The sequence below is a fragment of the Calidris pugnax genome, unplaced genomic scaffold (genome assembly GCF_001431845.1).
Source record: "Calidris pugnax isolate Ruff unplaced genomic scaffold, ASM143184v1 scaffold25, whole genome shotgun sequence".
NCBI classification, from domain to species: Eukaryota; Metazoa; Chordata; class Aves; order Charadriiformes; family Scolopacidae; genus Calidris; species Calidris pugnax.
The window spans coordinates 8,717,045-8,732,254 of NW_015090805.1; the positions used below are offsets into that span (position 1 = coordinate 8,717,045).

The 15,210-nt window shown below is 43.7% G+C and overlaps 2 protein-coding genes across 6 annotated transcripts in view; one reads left to right on the forward strand and one right to left on the reverse strand.

Moving 5' to 3' along the window:
• SCAF4 (SR-related CTD-associated factor 4) overlaps positions 1 to 6,371 on the forward strand; it is a 35,910-nt gene extending 29,539 nt beyond the window's left edge. For all 5 annotated transcript variants that reach the window (XM_014938066.1, XM_014938069.1, XM_014938067.1 and 2 more), the window contains one exon: positions 5,156 to 6,371. In XM_014938066.1, coding sequence (XP_014793552.1) covers positions 5,156 to 6,003 — 848 coding nt within the window. In that variant the 3' untranslated portion in view covers positions 6,004 to 6,371. The remainder of the gene's footprint in view (positions 1 to 5,155) is intronic.
• A 1,451-nt stretch (positions 6,372 to 7,822) lies between these two features.
• Positions 7,823 to 15,210, reverse strand: part of SOD1 (superoxide dismutase 1, soluble) — a 7,623-nt gene continuing 235 nt past the window's right edge. The window contains exons 2-5 of the mRNA XM_014938071.1: positions 13,798 to 13,891; positions 13,241 to 13,310; positions 11,079 to 11,193; positions 7,823 to 10,160 (exon numbers count right to left, since the gene is read on the reverse strand). Coding sequence (XP_014793557.1) covers positions 10,050 to 10,160; positions 11,079 to 11,193; positions 13,241 to 13,310; positions 13,798 to 13,891 — 390 coding nt within the window. The 3' untranslated portion in view covers positions 7,823 to 10,049. The remainder of the gene's footprint in view (positions 10,161 to 11,078; positions 11,194 to 13,240; positions 13,311 to 13,797; positions 13,892 to 15,210) is intronic.

Consider the following 15,210-nt stretch of genomic DNA (forward strand, 5'->3'; position numbering starts at 1 on the left):
AGGGGCTTGAGTAGTGTAACGTGAAGAATGAAGAAATGTTCTTCGCATATTGGGGCAGGATAGAAGAACTTACTTCAGCAGCATTCAAGGAATGAAGATTGCTCTGAAGAGACTGACATAGAAATCGAAACTTAACCTTGCTTGAGTACACCTTATGTAATCTGTACAAACGCAGGAGCTCTTTTCTAATTTTTGTAATTTCAAAATGAAGCTTATCTTTCTATCTGTTCAGTTTTTATATGGTAATTCTAAATTGATTATTGTAAGATTTCATATGCTTTCTTAGTAATGTAAGTTACGTTCTGTTTCATCTCCACTAATTTCATTCCTTCCTAAAATGTATTTCTTTCATCACTTCCAACAAAGACATGTTTGTGCTTCAGAGGAGTGATCCCTCCATGGACATGGTGTCTGAATTTTTTTGTGCTCATTTCTAAAAACCACCCTCAGGTTGTTTTGATTTAGTTGTATCCTTGATCATATTTGCTGCTGTTATAGCTTCTTGTTCTTAATTTGAACAAGATTATCCAGACTGTAACTGGGTTTGTGAGTGTGTGCTCATATGTCATTTTTTAAAATGGTCTGCAAAGCAGATTTTTAGACTCCTTTTACGTATGCATATTGCAGAAAGTGACAGGGTTTTAAATCATTTTTGATTTGCCAACTTGTTCTTAGTGTTGAGCAAATGCTGTAATTTGGACCAGTAATAAACTGCTCTTGCAGATGCTGTGTTTCAAATATTCAGATTCTGTGATCTATTATCTTGATTAAATACACCGTATTGCAGTTTGTAGGTTCTGGTCTAGTGCTCTTTTTACCAAAATCCCTACAATTATGATGACATATTACCAAAGAGTAATGATACTGTAGTTCTCCTTGAACTTGGTAATCACTTCCTGTTACCGCAGGCTCAATTACTGTTCTTTTCTCTCTTCCTGGTTTGTTCTTAAGCAAGTATGTGGCCTTTCTGAAATCTGCATTAAATTATAAAAGACTGACTACAGTATTCTCTGTGCTCATCAGAATATTACTATATTATAATGTGGATACTTCCTTGACAGGAAGGATGAGCTTTTTATTAACACAGGATATGAACAGTGAGAAAACTAATACATTTCCAAATGTTTTGTGATAGCCCATTTTAAAAGCATAAAAAACACTGCATGATTGCTAATTATATATATATGACTGTTGCTTCTTAATACTGCTGGATGAGAATTCAGAGGTTAAGGGAACGTGAACTCTTAAGCATCATTCCTGGAATTCAGTTTTGCCTTGATGGTTCCCTTGACCTGGATTGGTTTAGCGCTTATGTTTTATAAAGCAGGAATTTTAGAAGTCTTAATGCCAGTAACCAACACTGTACACGTAACGCAGTTTGACTCTTACATCCTTGTTTAAGCATCTTACACAAACAGGAGCAAGCTCCTGCTCGTTTCAGTGATGGGCATTGACTATCCTGAAAAATGCTGGTATTTGTGGCAAGTTATTAAAGTTTTGAATCAATATTTAGGCACTTAAGTTTAGGCTTCTTTCTTTAAAGTCTTGGCCTAGTCTAAAGGATTCTGTATCAGGCTCCAGAAAAGAGACACGAGGTTTACATCATTGTCCCTCTCCCAAGAATTTCCTGGTAGTGTTCAATGTTCTAGTTTTAAGATGCAACATTCCGTACTGGAGAACAATAGGAGAATTAATGTGACATGCTCAATGTTGCAGAACATCAGCATCAAACTCAACGTGTAAACCTTTTGCCCATTCTGCTGGAATGGTAAGCTTTTGACTTCTTGTTCTTGTACGTGTTTCCATCAGATTCGCAAAGGAGGTATATTTGAAGCAGAATTGCTGTGTCAGATACAGAAAACGCTATTCCTCCACTTGCTTTCTTGTAACAGCACAGCTGAGAAGTAATTTAACAGATTATATGAGACACTCTAATCACTTACTGAGCAGAGTTCATGCTTCTCAGTTATGTTAGTGATTGTAGCACTGATAATTACCACAAGGGAACATGGGCTTTGTCCAGCCAGAAGAGAAGATAATCAGAAACGGAATTACAGTGACACTGAAATCTGGCTTTTTACCTAACTTATCACTCCTGTGACCTCTCTGGATAGAAGACACTTCTTCAGGACAGCTCTAGCATTTGGTCTGTGTCTTGCAAGTAAAGTGAAATTATGAAACTTGTGACACTGTGTGATTGTTGTTGCACCTCTGGAACAACGCTCCTGGTTGGCGATGGGTTTTCCTAGTTGACTTGCATCCGTGTTCTTCATAGTAAAGAATCTTCACAAGTTCTGAGGACCTTTCTCTGTGCATCGCTGGTAAAGGTCACAAAAATAAGTTGGGAAAGCAATCTGTATTTTGACACATTTGAACAGATTAACATATATGTAGGGCCTGAGGATTATATCTCCAGTATGAAAAGCTGTGCCTTGTAATAAAAGCTGTGTCTTGGCCAAGTCATGGAGAATAAAGAGCTGGTGAAAGGGATGGTTGTATTTCATACCTGTAAGCAAGCAGACAAGGTCAGCTACTACAAAAAGGCTTACAGTTATGAACAAAGAAATAAAATACATGCTGGGGCAGATAAATTCCTTGGCTCATCTGCACAGGTATGAGATGGTTGTTAAATCTTTTTTGCTTCCCTAGGAGCTCTGGTCCTTCTTGTCAAGTTTGACAAACGATTTAGATTTTACACACTGTTTTTCCCTGTGTCAAACCACAAAGGACTTTATATTTCCCTTAGACGTTGCATGTGCAATCTGTGTCACTAGTTTTACTGAACGTTTTCAGTAAACGTGGGTGTGTTTGTGGACAGTTCTTGCAAAAGAAATTTCTAATTGGTGCCTGATTTGTCAGCCCAGCGAGGAAACTACAGTGTACTTCAGCCTCAAAATTTGAGTGGGCTCATGTAAAATTCAAAGTGTTCAGCTGCCCAGATTGAAAGAGAATGAGTTTCAGATACCCTTATGCTGCCTCTGTGTGCTGCATTTTGTGTAGAAGGAAGGTTGAGCAATTAGATTACTGGTACTTGTTAAATTTAAAAGAACTTTTCACACTTGCCTCATGTTGGTGCTGTTGTAACCCACGTTTGCTCCGCTGCAGTAGAGCAGCAGCACATGTTTGTCCTCTTCAGCTCATTAGATCTCAGTTATTTTTTTTTCTGCCTTATTTTTAATCTTCTGTGGAAGACTTAACAAAAATAGGCCCAAACCTCAGAATTTAGCAAAGTAACATTCTTGGAAGACATCATTAGCCATATGTCTGTCTCATCAGATGTGTAGTACTAAGGCACGGGAGGAGTTTCAACTAGATGACTTACAGCCCTGGTTATGAACAGGAGGAGGGGGGAGGGCTGTGCATTTTCAAGTTGAAAAAACAAACCCAAAATATATGGTGGTGCTGCTGGAACATTTTAAAGAGTGTGACCTATCAAGCCGTGTTTTAAAAGGGACTGCTTGGAGGGGAAGGTAAGGCCATACCGTGGACTGGAAGAATATTCACATCTTTGTTACCTGGGTTCTCCTCATCAGCAAAATATGATTTCCTTCTAATAGGAATATAAAGAGCACTCGGATAAAAGGGTTTCTGTAAAAGATGTTCTTAAGCAAAAGAAGCATGTGATGGATGAAAGGGCAACATGTACATTCTTTGGAAGGCTCAGGCATATTTGGGATAGAAATCTAAATAAAGCAGATGGAGGAAGAGGGAAGCTATGATAGCAGAATGGCAGGTTATTCGGGATGTCTGCTCCACTGTGCTCGTTAAGCTGAAATTAAAGAGCAATTTTCACTGATGACGCTACCAGGTATTTAATTCTAGTATTAATTTACATGACCATTTCACATTCTAGTTTTACCCAGGCCAGGAGTTAGAAAATGTTATGTAACCTGCTTTCTTAACTTTAATTTTTTTCATATATGTGGAAAGAAAATGTTATTTAGAGTCTCAACAAATGTGTAAGGGAACGCAAGATGGATTAGGAGAGATTCGTGCTTGTTCTCCGGCGACTCTTGATGCCTTTAAATTTCCATTTGGGAATTTAAAAAACACGACGTGCTTGCTCAGATAGGGAGCTTATTTTCAAGTAAATAACTGCTAATGAGCAGAAAGAGCAGATAGATCCAGCGCGAAGGCTACAGCGAAGGCGAGACGATAGTGTTATTAGTTCAAACAAAAGGAGGCACATGAGATGAGCGGGCACACGCTCACTGGTGTGAAGGCCTCAGCTGGAGCTTGGTAATCCTCCTGCCTTCTGGCTCCTGGTGTTGATATCAACAAGCTTTGGGCTGAGCTTTCTCAAACGGTATGTTTTGAGAGCTTTCTTTTTTTTTTTTTCTCTTAGGAAGACCATGCTAACAACAAGAGGCCAGGAACAAAAATGGAACGTAGTTGGTGTTGAATGATGTGCTATAAAGGATAGAAAATTGTATTTAAAAAAAAATAATCCAGAAGTCACCTCTTGCTGTTTCCTTTTAGCTTAGATTGCAAGGCTTATTCTACTAAAATAAAACTTTGATGTATCCCTTTTCTCGGGAATGGTAAATTGAACCCCTCTGTGATTTCCAGCTCCTACCCCGGCCCCGTTGTGAGGGTGACCTCCTTGCTACATCTCCCACTTCTTCTGCACCTTGGAAACCGTGTTGGTGACCACTTCAAATCACAAGCACTTTAGCCAGATACAATTTCGCCGCTGTTCGTAATAGAGGGGAAAGGTTTAAGAGCTAATTAAGGGAGGTGAGGTGTCTTTAATTAGGAAGTCTGGAAAGCATAACCCGTGAGGAAGGGGTTTGGTCAGCAGCAGTTGAGGAAGGCAGGCACTCATCAGGAAGAGCTCTGACCTGCAAAATGGCAGTGGCTTTGGCACAAAAGGAGGCCTTTAGGATAAGTGATTTAGTTAACTGCTGTTTGAATATTAATTACTCCTAGCCAACACAAGCTCCTGTTTAAAGACAGTGCTCTCTACAGTCTGCAGGCCAGCGCAGGGAGCTTTGCAGGCTGCTCTCTGCACCCCTCCCACCCTCACCATTTTGGCGTTACCCATTTCAGGAGAGAATTTCGGCACGTTTTTGCAATTATGAAAATACCTTTTTTTTTTTTTCCCCTCCTGCCAGCCTCTGATTTTACCATTTTGTGTGTGTTTTGTTTATTTCAGGCACTCAAGGAGTCGCGCCCCCGCCGCCAGCCCCCGTTGTTGGGTTGCAGGCTCCATCCACCGGCCTCTTGGGCGCCCGGCCCGGTTTGATACCCCTCCAGCGCCCGCCAGGAATGCCACCCCCTCCCCTGCAGCGCTTCCCCTTGATGCCGCCGCGACACATGCCTCCCCACATGATGCACAGAGGGCCCCCGCCGGGGCCGGGGGGCTTTGGGATGCCTCCCCCCCACGGAATGAAAACCCCCTTCCCGCCGCCGGGTCACTTTGTGAGACCCGGGGGGATGCCGGGAAGCGGGGGGCCGGGAGGAGCCGAGGAGAACAGAGATGGGAGGCAGTTTAATAGGAACGAGAGGCAGACGTTCACGCCTAACAGAGACCAGGAAAGGTATGGAAGGAGATCTTTTGGCAATCGGGTAGAAAACGACCGTGAGCAGCGCTACGGTAACCGCAGCGATGACAGAGATCACGAGCGACTCGGTAACCGCGACAGGCGAGACTGGGGCCGGAGAAGCCCCGAGCGGGATAGACACAGAGACTTGGAGGACAGAAACAGGCGGTCCAGCGGCCACCGAGACCGGGAGAGGGATTCGAGAGACAGGGAGTCGCGGAGAGACAAGGAGGAGAGTCGAGGCAAGGAAAAAGCGGAGATGACAGACAGGGCAGAGGGTGACAAAAACCACGAATCTCTCAGCGGCAAAATGGAAGACGCAGACATTGTTTCCGAACTTCCCTCGGGAGAGTCTGAACCCACGGGGGTGAAACCCGTCGAAGAGTCACCATCCGAGGCTACCTCATCTGTGGAACAGGCGGAAAAGGAGCCGGGCTCCGCGGCGGAGGCTCCTCGCTAGGGACTGGGACGTCGTCGGGCGACGCCAGTGACATTTGTTGGAGTGTAGAGCTTTAGAGTTGTACAGTCTGCTGTATTATATTTGCTTCTGCTTCTATCACAGCCCCTCAGTAGTCGGCGGGGAATTGTAAGCAATTTGATTGCTTCCCTTCTATTTAAAATAGCCACCACGTAACAGGAGATACTGAAGATATGATTAAAATATTACCCATTTTTGCTGTAACTTTTTTAAAGTTTTGACTTTAAAAAGTTTACAAATCAGAAGTAGAAGTGCTTTCTATTTTTTTTTTAATTTAAGAAAAGGTAACGGTGAAAGCTCCTCAAAACAATAGGGATGTGTTTTTAATAAACTCTATTTTCGTAACAAACTTTAACGTGTGCTATTCTTCCTACACTGCACTGAAGTGGAAAAGGAGTGTTCAACATCTTAAAAGTTTGAACTGTTAATGCTGTATTGGAGTCTAAATTAGACTGTTCTGTTTATATTTGTTAAAAGAAATACATCTGTTTGTGTAGCTATTCACAGAAGCAAATTTTTATTTGTAATAGTCATCTTGATTTTAGATTGCTGCATTTTAATGATTACTTGACCATACTAGGTAAAAGTTAGAGGTTTTAAAATGTTAATTGAAGAGTTAACTGTTTAGTGTTTGCAATGCAATCATTTTATTTTTTTCTTTCCCCCCCCTCCAACTGGTTCTGTGGTAAATGTTGCCCTAATTAGCCTTTTTTAAAAAAAAAAAGTGGACACCTTCAGACATACTTGTAATGTTATAAAATGACTGTGTGTGGTGGGCTCGGAAGCGCACCAGTTCAGCATCTTTTGTACTTGTTATTCATTGATGCTTTTTTGGAAAGCGGGGTGGAAAGAGAAATCAAAGACACCAAAACACAATATAAAATGCTAACCTATTTTTTTTAAAGGGGGGAGGGGGAGGGCGAGCTGGGAAAAGGAGGGGAGGTGGGAGGGCAGTCGAGGATTTTTTTAAATGCTGCCTCTTCAGTTCACCCAAGCCTGGGCTGCTGCCGTTGCCTGTTAACGCTGTGTTACCTCCTGTAATCCCGCAAGAGGTAGGTTGAAAATTATTTTTTTTAATCCACCCAACGTTCTGCCTGTCGGCCTGAAGGACTGAGAGTGCGTTTTTCTTCCGCTTCTGTAAGTTTTACCATCTTCCCTGCACATCATTTAAGTCATTTTAAGAGGGTGAGTGCTACTTCTTGGCAGTGGTTGGCCCTTCCTGGCCCAAAGGGCTCTGAGAGAGAACCCAGGACCCTCTGCCCACCCACGGGCCACACACCAGGCTCAGGTGGGGCCAGGCCTTCAGTTTGAAACTCATTAAAACTCTTAAAGCATAGTGGGAAAATTGTATGACTCCTGTGCATATTTAATTTTTGGTTTTCTCCTTGATATAGGCGTGTTCTACTTTGAAAGTTGGGTTGTTTTTCCCCTAAGTGAAGGGCAGCTGCTTTCTTATTACACCAGTACTTTTTCATAGCTGCTCTGCGGCAGAGGGGGTTTTATTGGGGGGGACAGGGGGTTGGGGGGGAGGGAAAGCAAATGTGGAGTTATGGATTGGGGGAGAGGACATATATTTTTATGTTCTTGCAATAGCAGAATAAAGAGAGAAAAAAAAACACTGTTTACATACTTGTAGTGAACTCAACTTCCGTGTGTTAAAATTTGTGTCCTTAATGTTTGTTTCATGCTGGGCCAGTGGAACTAACTTTTTTCATACCAAGCCAGACATTTATATCTTACGTTTAAGACTTGTCTTAGTAAGAAAAAAAAATAAATGCCATAATTCTGTAAGGAGGTAGGATTTTTTTTAATGAATACACTTTATTAAAGTATTTGAAGACAAGAATGAAAGAGACAGAAGGCTTATCTGTTCACACAAATGCCACCTTGCATTCTCTCTGTTTCCCCTTCTAGGAAATTGAAATCCAAACCCAGCAAAACCTTGGCCATCCTTTGCAGAACAGTTTCCAAACCAGTAATTGTATCATAAACCTGCTGGGGATGCATCATCTTCACAGCATCACCAGTACAACTCTATCCTACCCTTCTACAACTACCACATTTCTGGCTTTAAAAGAAGCCAGAAATTTGCACCAAAAGATTTATTAACTCAGTGTAAGCATCTGCTGCTGATAAAGAGGCTACAGTGACAACAGTAATTAATACCTTGGTTACGGAGCCTGTGCCTGCCACTTACAGTGATTTGTTTGTACATAAACCAAACATTACTTATACATCCTTCAATATAGCATTGGCTTAAGAGGCTAGTGTGCCATCAGTTAACCCAACAAGGGAAAACAGGTTTGAAAGTCAAGATCTTCACACACCAGGCTTTCAAAGCACTGAGAACAGCTGGGAGCAGAGGCAGGCAGAGCTGCCAGAGCTCCACCTATGCTTGTCACACACTTGCTGGCCTTTCCCCTTAAGGAGAAGACAGGCAACCCAACTGTCCTCTGAACTTCTGAAACACAAAGAGGTGATGGTGGTATTTGTGCATGTTCAGTGTTCTGCACCCCCCTGATACCCAAGAAGGGAGCTGAAAGGTGCAGTCACCATCTTAACTCTGTGCAGCAGCTAAATCAGAGCACAGACTAATCCACTGGAAGAGTTACAGGTGGGTAGAGACTGTACACACAAGCGTTTGCCACCTGGAGTGAATGTAAGTTTGAAGTGTTTTTACAATATTCTTGCTATACTACCAAAAGCCATTCCATCTGTAACATGCCACACTGCCATCTGGTTGTCTAGAACTACAGCCAACTACTTCCATGAATATCTCTTATGTACAAGGTAAAGGAATGTTGATACAAGTCTTCATTAAAACTAATAATTTTCTGTATTAAAAGACTTGGACATCTGTGTTTAAGAGGTACATATAAGAAAATAATGAAAGCTGGCACTGGCACACAGCAATTACACTGCTGGAAAGCTTTATGAAATTAAATACGGAACTTCTGGCTATGTATATCCTTTTCAAGGAAAGTCCTACTCCACACTAGACGCCCCTGCATAGCTTGAAGAAAGGCTTTGTCTTTACCAAGGCATCCAGACGTCCACCACCTTCTACCACACACCAGTCCACAACCACCCAACCCACACAGCCAGAGGTCCAGACGAGACACAAGGACACATGTTGGAGCCACACCACTCCATGTGCTCAAGGCTTCCCCACCACTTGCACATACACACTGCGCAGTCACATGCAAGTGTCACAAGTGTCACACACCACGACCTTTTACAGCAAAAAAGTATTTCTGGAAAGCAGCTGTTGTCTTTAGGTACAGAAACCCCTTGGCTGTAACGTGCAGAGGGTGTTGGGTTGTTACCCCAGAACATGGGATTGTCACAAGAAAACACACAACATGAGTAACAAGGAACATAACTCGGGTCTCAGCTGTTTCAGGGCTACTGGCTAGAAGCAACTTGTTGGATGCTGGTGACATCTAGCATATTAACAACCAACATGATGACATCCAGGCCTACATTTCCATGTTAGCAAGTCAGCAGGTAGGGGTTTGGTTTTTTTTTTTATAGACAGCAAGACCAAGGTGTATTTGCCCAGCAAGTTTATTACACAAGTGTGAAACCTACAAATGCTGCAACTTTGCCAGGACAAAGCCCTGATACATGCAGTGCCTACTGCTCTTTGGTGAGGAGTCTTGCCAAAGCACGTAAGGCTAATCCTCCAAATCACACTATGTGCCAGAAGTTCTGGCGCTCGGGAGACAATCACTACTAAACATCTTCCATTACACAGAACGGGAGCTCTAGATAGTGAAGTTGTACTTGATGGTTACAGCAGATGCTTTAGCAGAAGACTAGAGAGACATTCCATCAGGGTCACTTTAATTGCAATATACACCATACAAAATTAAGTCAGTCTTCACCAGTTTAAGTGATACTCAGAATGCAGAGTAGTAATGAGATTAAGTGGTAAATCTTTTGCTTGCACAAGGAAGGGCAAGTACAGCATTTGCAATGAAATACAGCCCATTTATCACTCGCTGTAAGCATTTCAGGTACAATACTTAGCTCTTCGCTATTCCAATTACACCACAAGCTAAACGAGGGCCAGCATTTCCAGTTATTTTGCTCTCATTATCTCCCCCTCTACCCAGGTCATCGCATTTTTCATGGACCTAAAAGAGAATTGAAGATATCTTAATTCATGTTATTGCATAACTCGTTAACATTTTTCCACTGTTCACATGAGCAGCTGCAGCACCAGCAGCATTGCCAGCTACCAGCAGGGCGTGTGTTACACAACAGAAAACCTATTGTAATTATGCAACACTGAATGCCAAATTGGTACTCATGCTAAAAACTTAAGAGTGGACTTGTCTAAAAAGCTAAGCTGCCTTCAGCTGAACTTGTTGGAACTGGAAGTCACCAAACCCTCAATTTTAAAAAAAAAAGAAAGTCATTACAAGTGCAAGAGCAGGCTTGGACTTCACATTCAAGGTCACCCTTACAACACAAGGCTGAGAGCAGCACTGCAGGTGCAGTGCCTCGGCCACCCCATCCCAAATCCTACATGACACATCTCCCTCCTCCTTGCCCAGTCCAAGCCTGTACAGTGACCTCGACACAGCCTGAAATCCCAAGGGAAATAAGACTGACAATGCTGATGGGTGGCCAAGTCCACTCAGCCTCTGCCTCCCTCCTTCCCGGGGATGCCGTGGCACAAGTCACAGCAGAGCAGCACTAGTGAGCAGTGCCCTGACGGGCCCACTGCCACGCTTTTCAGTGACAGCATCTGTGCCAGACTGGCAGCTCCTTCCTCTCATCAGGTTGCTTTAATCACAGCTGGAAGAAGCAAAGTTGAATGGAGAGGAACACCTGCAGAAGGCAGGCAGAAAGATCTCCCAGCAGTGAATACTACACTAATACACAGAGGATTTTCAGACAGGGCTTCAAAGAACTCCCTGCATTAAAAATCTTGCACAAGTTCTGTAACAAACACCAGTGACTGGTGTCCAGCATCAAAAAGCCTCCACTTGCTGTCAAGACTGCTTTAGAGTTCTTTAAAGCATGCAAGAAGGTACGAAGACACTTACCACCATGGTACGTCCGATGATGCAGTGTGGCCCGCTAAGAGAAATGACGGGATCTTCCATGTCCACTTCTGCCACTCCTCCTTTAGCAGTCACATTGCCAAGGTCTCCCACGTGCCTACACAAAGATGCAATGAAACTCTTAGAAAACTCGGTTGAATTGAAAGCTCTTCTAAGTGATGGCCTGGACAACACAATACCCACAGTTACTACACTCAAGTACTTCTCCAACTTATCTTAAAAAGCACATATGTCCTCATTTACCACCACCAGCCAATCTTGAACACTTCTACTATTTTAACTCCTTCAGTTCAAGGGATGATTAAAGTTCAGCCCTAGGTAGAACCTGAAACTGAAAGGGTAATCAACTTTGGGGAAAAGAATGCCATCACTCCCTAACAAGCCAAGCCAACAGTGCACATCTCTTATAGCCAAGAATTCCTCCACGCTGATGCCATCTCTCTTTGCTCCAAGAAAGTCTCTCAAATTAGGCAAAATAACCTTTGCTACACATACAAGGTTTGGTGTGAACTCCTCAGAGCTTTTAATGTCTATCACAGATCAGCTATTCCACAAGCAGCTGCAGGCTTTACATTTAAATAGGATTAGTAAAATCAGTTTGTCAAGCAACAGGTCAAAGGGTGACCAAAGTGCCAGCTAAGTGCTAATCAGTACCAGTGATAACTATTCAAGTTTGCTTGGCATTTTCCCCATACACTTGGCATTACACCCTACCACACAGTTTTTAATCAGAGCTACATCCCCACTAGGACTTCCCTTGAGAAGTAAGCCTCACTGAACTTCTGGACATTCCACTGTATTGTTTCCTACACACCTGGCCCAAAAAAAAAAAATTCACTCAGAAGACACGATGTTCTGCAAGACTCTTCTATCCAGACTCAGAACCTTGAATACCAACTTGTTTCTAAAACCCTCCATGCATGCTCAACTCACTGAACACTGATCAACAGCTTCTTAGACAGTATAGCACCAGTTTCATACTTTCAACCAAGCCCTATAAAATCAGGTCAAGGTTGGGAATTTGCTTGATTTAGCTTCCAGAAAGCTTCAGTCCAATTGTTTCAACTCTACACTGATAAAAGCATGACCTAGTTCTTACACCCTCCTAAGGAATTTCCCAGCCTAAAGCTGCCCAAGTAGGTAGGTTACACCAGAAGCAGGATTTAACAAAGCAAAAGCAGCAGAAGCCATGATGTTCAAGCAATTTTGACCTTTATCACTGGAGCAGTTGGCTGCCAGTGAAGCCCGTGAGCACACCATTTTGTGCTGCTCTGTCATGCAGGCAGCTGGCTAGCAGCCAGCTTGCTTGGTCTGGCATGCAACCAATCACGCAGGTATGGATTTATTAGTCACAGAAGGTGCAGTAATGGACATAAATGTGAACATTCAAAGGCTAATAACAATGCCAAGTCACTACCAGTGCTACTCCATACCCTACCTGTGCAAGACCAGCCTATCTTTTACCCTTGCTCCTGGCTCCACTCACTATCACACAGGCCTTCTGCTCTTGTGCAGCCCCCTGCCAGTCTCCAAACCCAGTCAATATACCATTTAAACCAGTTGCTCAGACATCGTATCTCAAATATGCAAGGATTCTCTGAAGGTAAACTGGACTACAAAAACTGATTCCAGGGGAAGAACTAGGTCTTAGCTCTCACTGAGGTACAGAGGTATTCAGCCTGTACCGACACAGCCCCTGAGTACATTCTGTAGGTGTATTCTTACAGTACCTAAGCTAACAGGATAAGAACAGCCCAGCACACTCAAGAAGTTGGCCTCAAAGCAGAAGCACACCACCAAGTAAAGCTCTAATAAATGAACTTCCCCAATTCATACCCTAAGGAACCCTCGCTCACTAAGAGCCTTGCCTTTATTTCCTCTTATCCCCAAGCTATGATAAAACCAAGAATATGTCCCAAAGACTACATTTTACCCAGACTGTTGGAGCCAAGGTGTCTAACAAATCACTGCCCGCTAAACAGAGCCTTTGTTAAGTGACCCTAGAAGTCCTGCAGGAATTACCAGTTTTACTCTGGTATTGTCCTAGAATTATCCATTAAGATATCTCCCATGCACAAAGTAGCACTTATGTGGCCACTGCATGGAGTAGCTACCCAGCAAGAGGCTGGGAACACAAAACCCACCTTTCTGCATCACTTGGTCCACCGTGCTGCTTGCCTTCAGGATTGAAGTGAGGACCTGCACTGATACACCCTGAAACAGAATACAGCCATCAAAAGTAGATTTTTTTTTTCCAGTAGCCAGTTAAATCTGTTGCTTTCACACTTCAGCAAGGTAGTCCTCTTATAGCCAGAGGAAGTGAACTCACTAATGATGAAATAGCTACTCTCCTGTTAGATGTTCTACTAACCCCCTGGAAGTAAGTTACCTACTACAGGCTTATGTAAAAGTCCAATAAAGTAAGATTACTCACTCTAGAACACTCTGGGCTCAGCCAAAAGCTTATTTCTTAAGACTAGGTTAAAGTATTTAGGTTAGTGCTTGATGCAGCAGTTCTTGAACACCAGCCTAAACATGTTCAAAGTATTAAACTGAAAGCAGTTCCTTAGGAAATGTCATTTCTTAACACAGATTTGTACCCAAGTCTTACACTAGTTGCTGCTGCAACACTAAAAGAAGCTCTTTAAAGCTGACCAATAACTTTACAGCTGTAACTCAAAAGCTTAGACAGACATCTTACCATTTGTATTGTCACCAAATTCATGGACATGGAAACCATGTTGTCCATCAGCCAAGCCAGTGATTCTTCCAGTGACTTTTACTGGTCCATTACCCTTTAATGGAAAGAGTTTATTATCAGCAAAATGACTACAGAATTCAATGTAGTTGGTTCAAATGAAGCTTCATAGTCAACAACAAGCACTAGAGACTCCACTACAAGTTCAGTTACAAAGACATGAACAATTACCTTACATTAACTGATTCTGTATGCCAATACAACACTCCACCAAATGCTTGCATTTTTTGGCCACCTAAAATATACTCTATTATGTATCAATAAGCAAAAGGAATGTCTTTTACAGATTGCTTGCTTTTGAGAACTGTCATGTACTTCCATTTGGAAACACAAAGTAACCCTAAAGTCATTCCTCCTCCACAGCCATAGCGCTGCCTGTGTGCAGCCCCAACTTCTTCACTGAGTATAAACAACTTGAGTGCTCAAAAGGGCTCTGGCCATTTGTCAATTGAATCACAGAATCACCTAGGCTGGAAAGGGCCTTTGAGATCATCTAGTCCAACCATAATAAAACAAAAAAAAACCCCAACACTAAACCATATTCCAGAGCACCACGTCAACTTATCTTTTGAATATCCCCAAGGATAGTGCCTCAACCACTCCCCGGGCAGCCTATTCCAATGTCTGATAACCCTTTCAGTGAAGAAATTTTTCCAAATACCCAACCTGAACCTCCCCTGGTGCAACTTGAGGCCATTTCCTCTTGTCCTATAGCCTGTGACTTGGGAAAATTGACTTACCCCCACCTCTCTACCCCCTCCTTTCAGGTAGTTGTAGAGAGCAATAAGGTCTCTCCTCCCCCTCCTTTTCTCCAGACTGAACAACCCCAGCTCCCTCAGCCTCTCCTCATAACACTTACTCTCCAGACCCCTCACCAGCTTCGTTGCCCTTCTCTGGACCCACTCCAGCACCTCAATGTCTTTTTTTGTGATAAGGGCCCCAAACCGGACACAGTACTGGAGGTGTGCTAAGCCCTGAGGCTGCGTTAAGCCCTGCTCTGACAGGGGTAAACAAGCTCCGCAGGAAGACCAGGGCTCCAAGCGCCGAGCTCAGCCGCGCACCCCGGAGCGGGGCAGAGGGCACACGTTCCCCACCGCCGCCCCCAGCGCTCTCCCGCCCCCTCTCCGCCCCGCGCCGGGGCACTCAGGGCGACACACGCGGTAACCCGGAGCCCAAGGGCAACCGCCTGGGCCTCTCCCGCCACCGCGGCCTAGGAGAAGCCCGCGCGGCGCGGCTCCCACGGGCCTCCGCAGCCGCCGGAGGGGAGGAGAGGGAGGGAACACCGCGCCGCCCGCCCCGCACAATGACTCAGCACCGCGGCTGGGCGAGCCCCCCGTGGCGGGGTGGGGGGGGGGG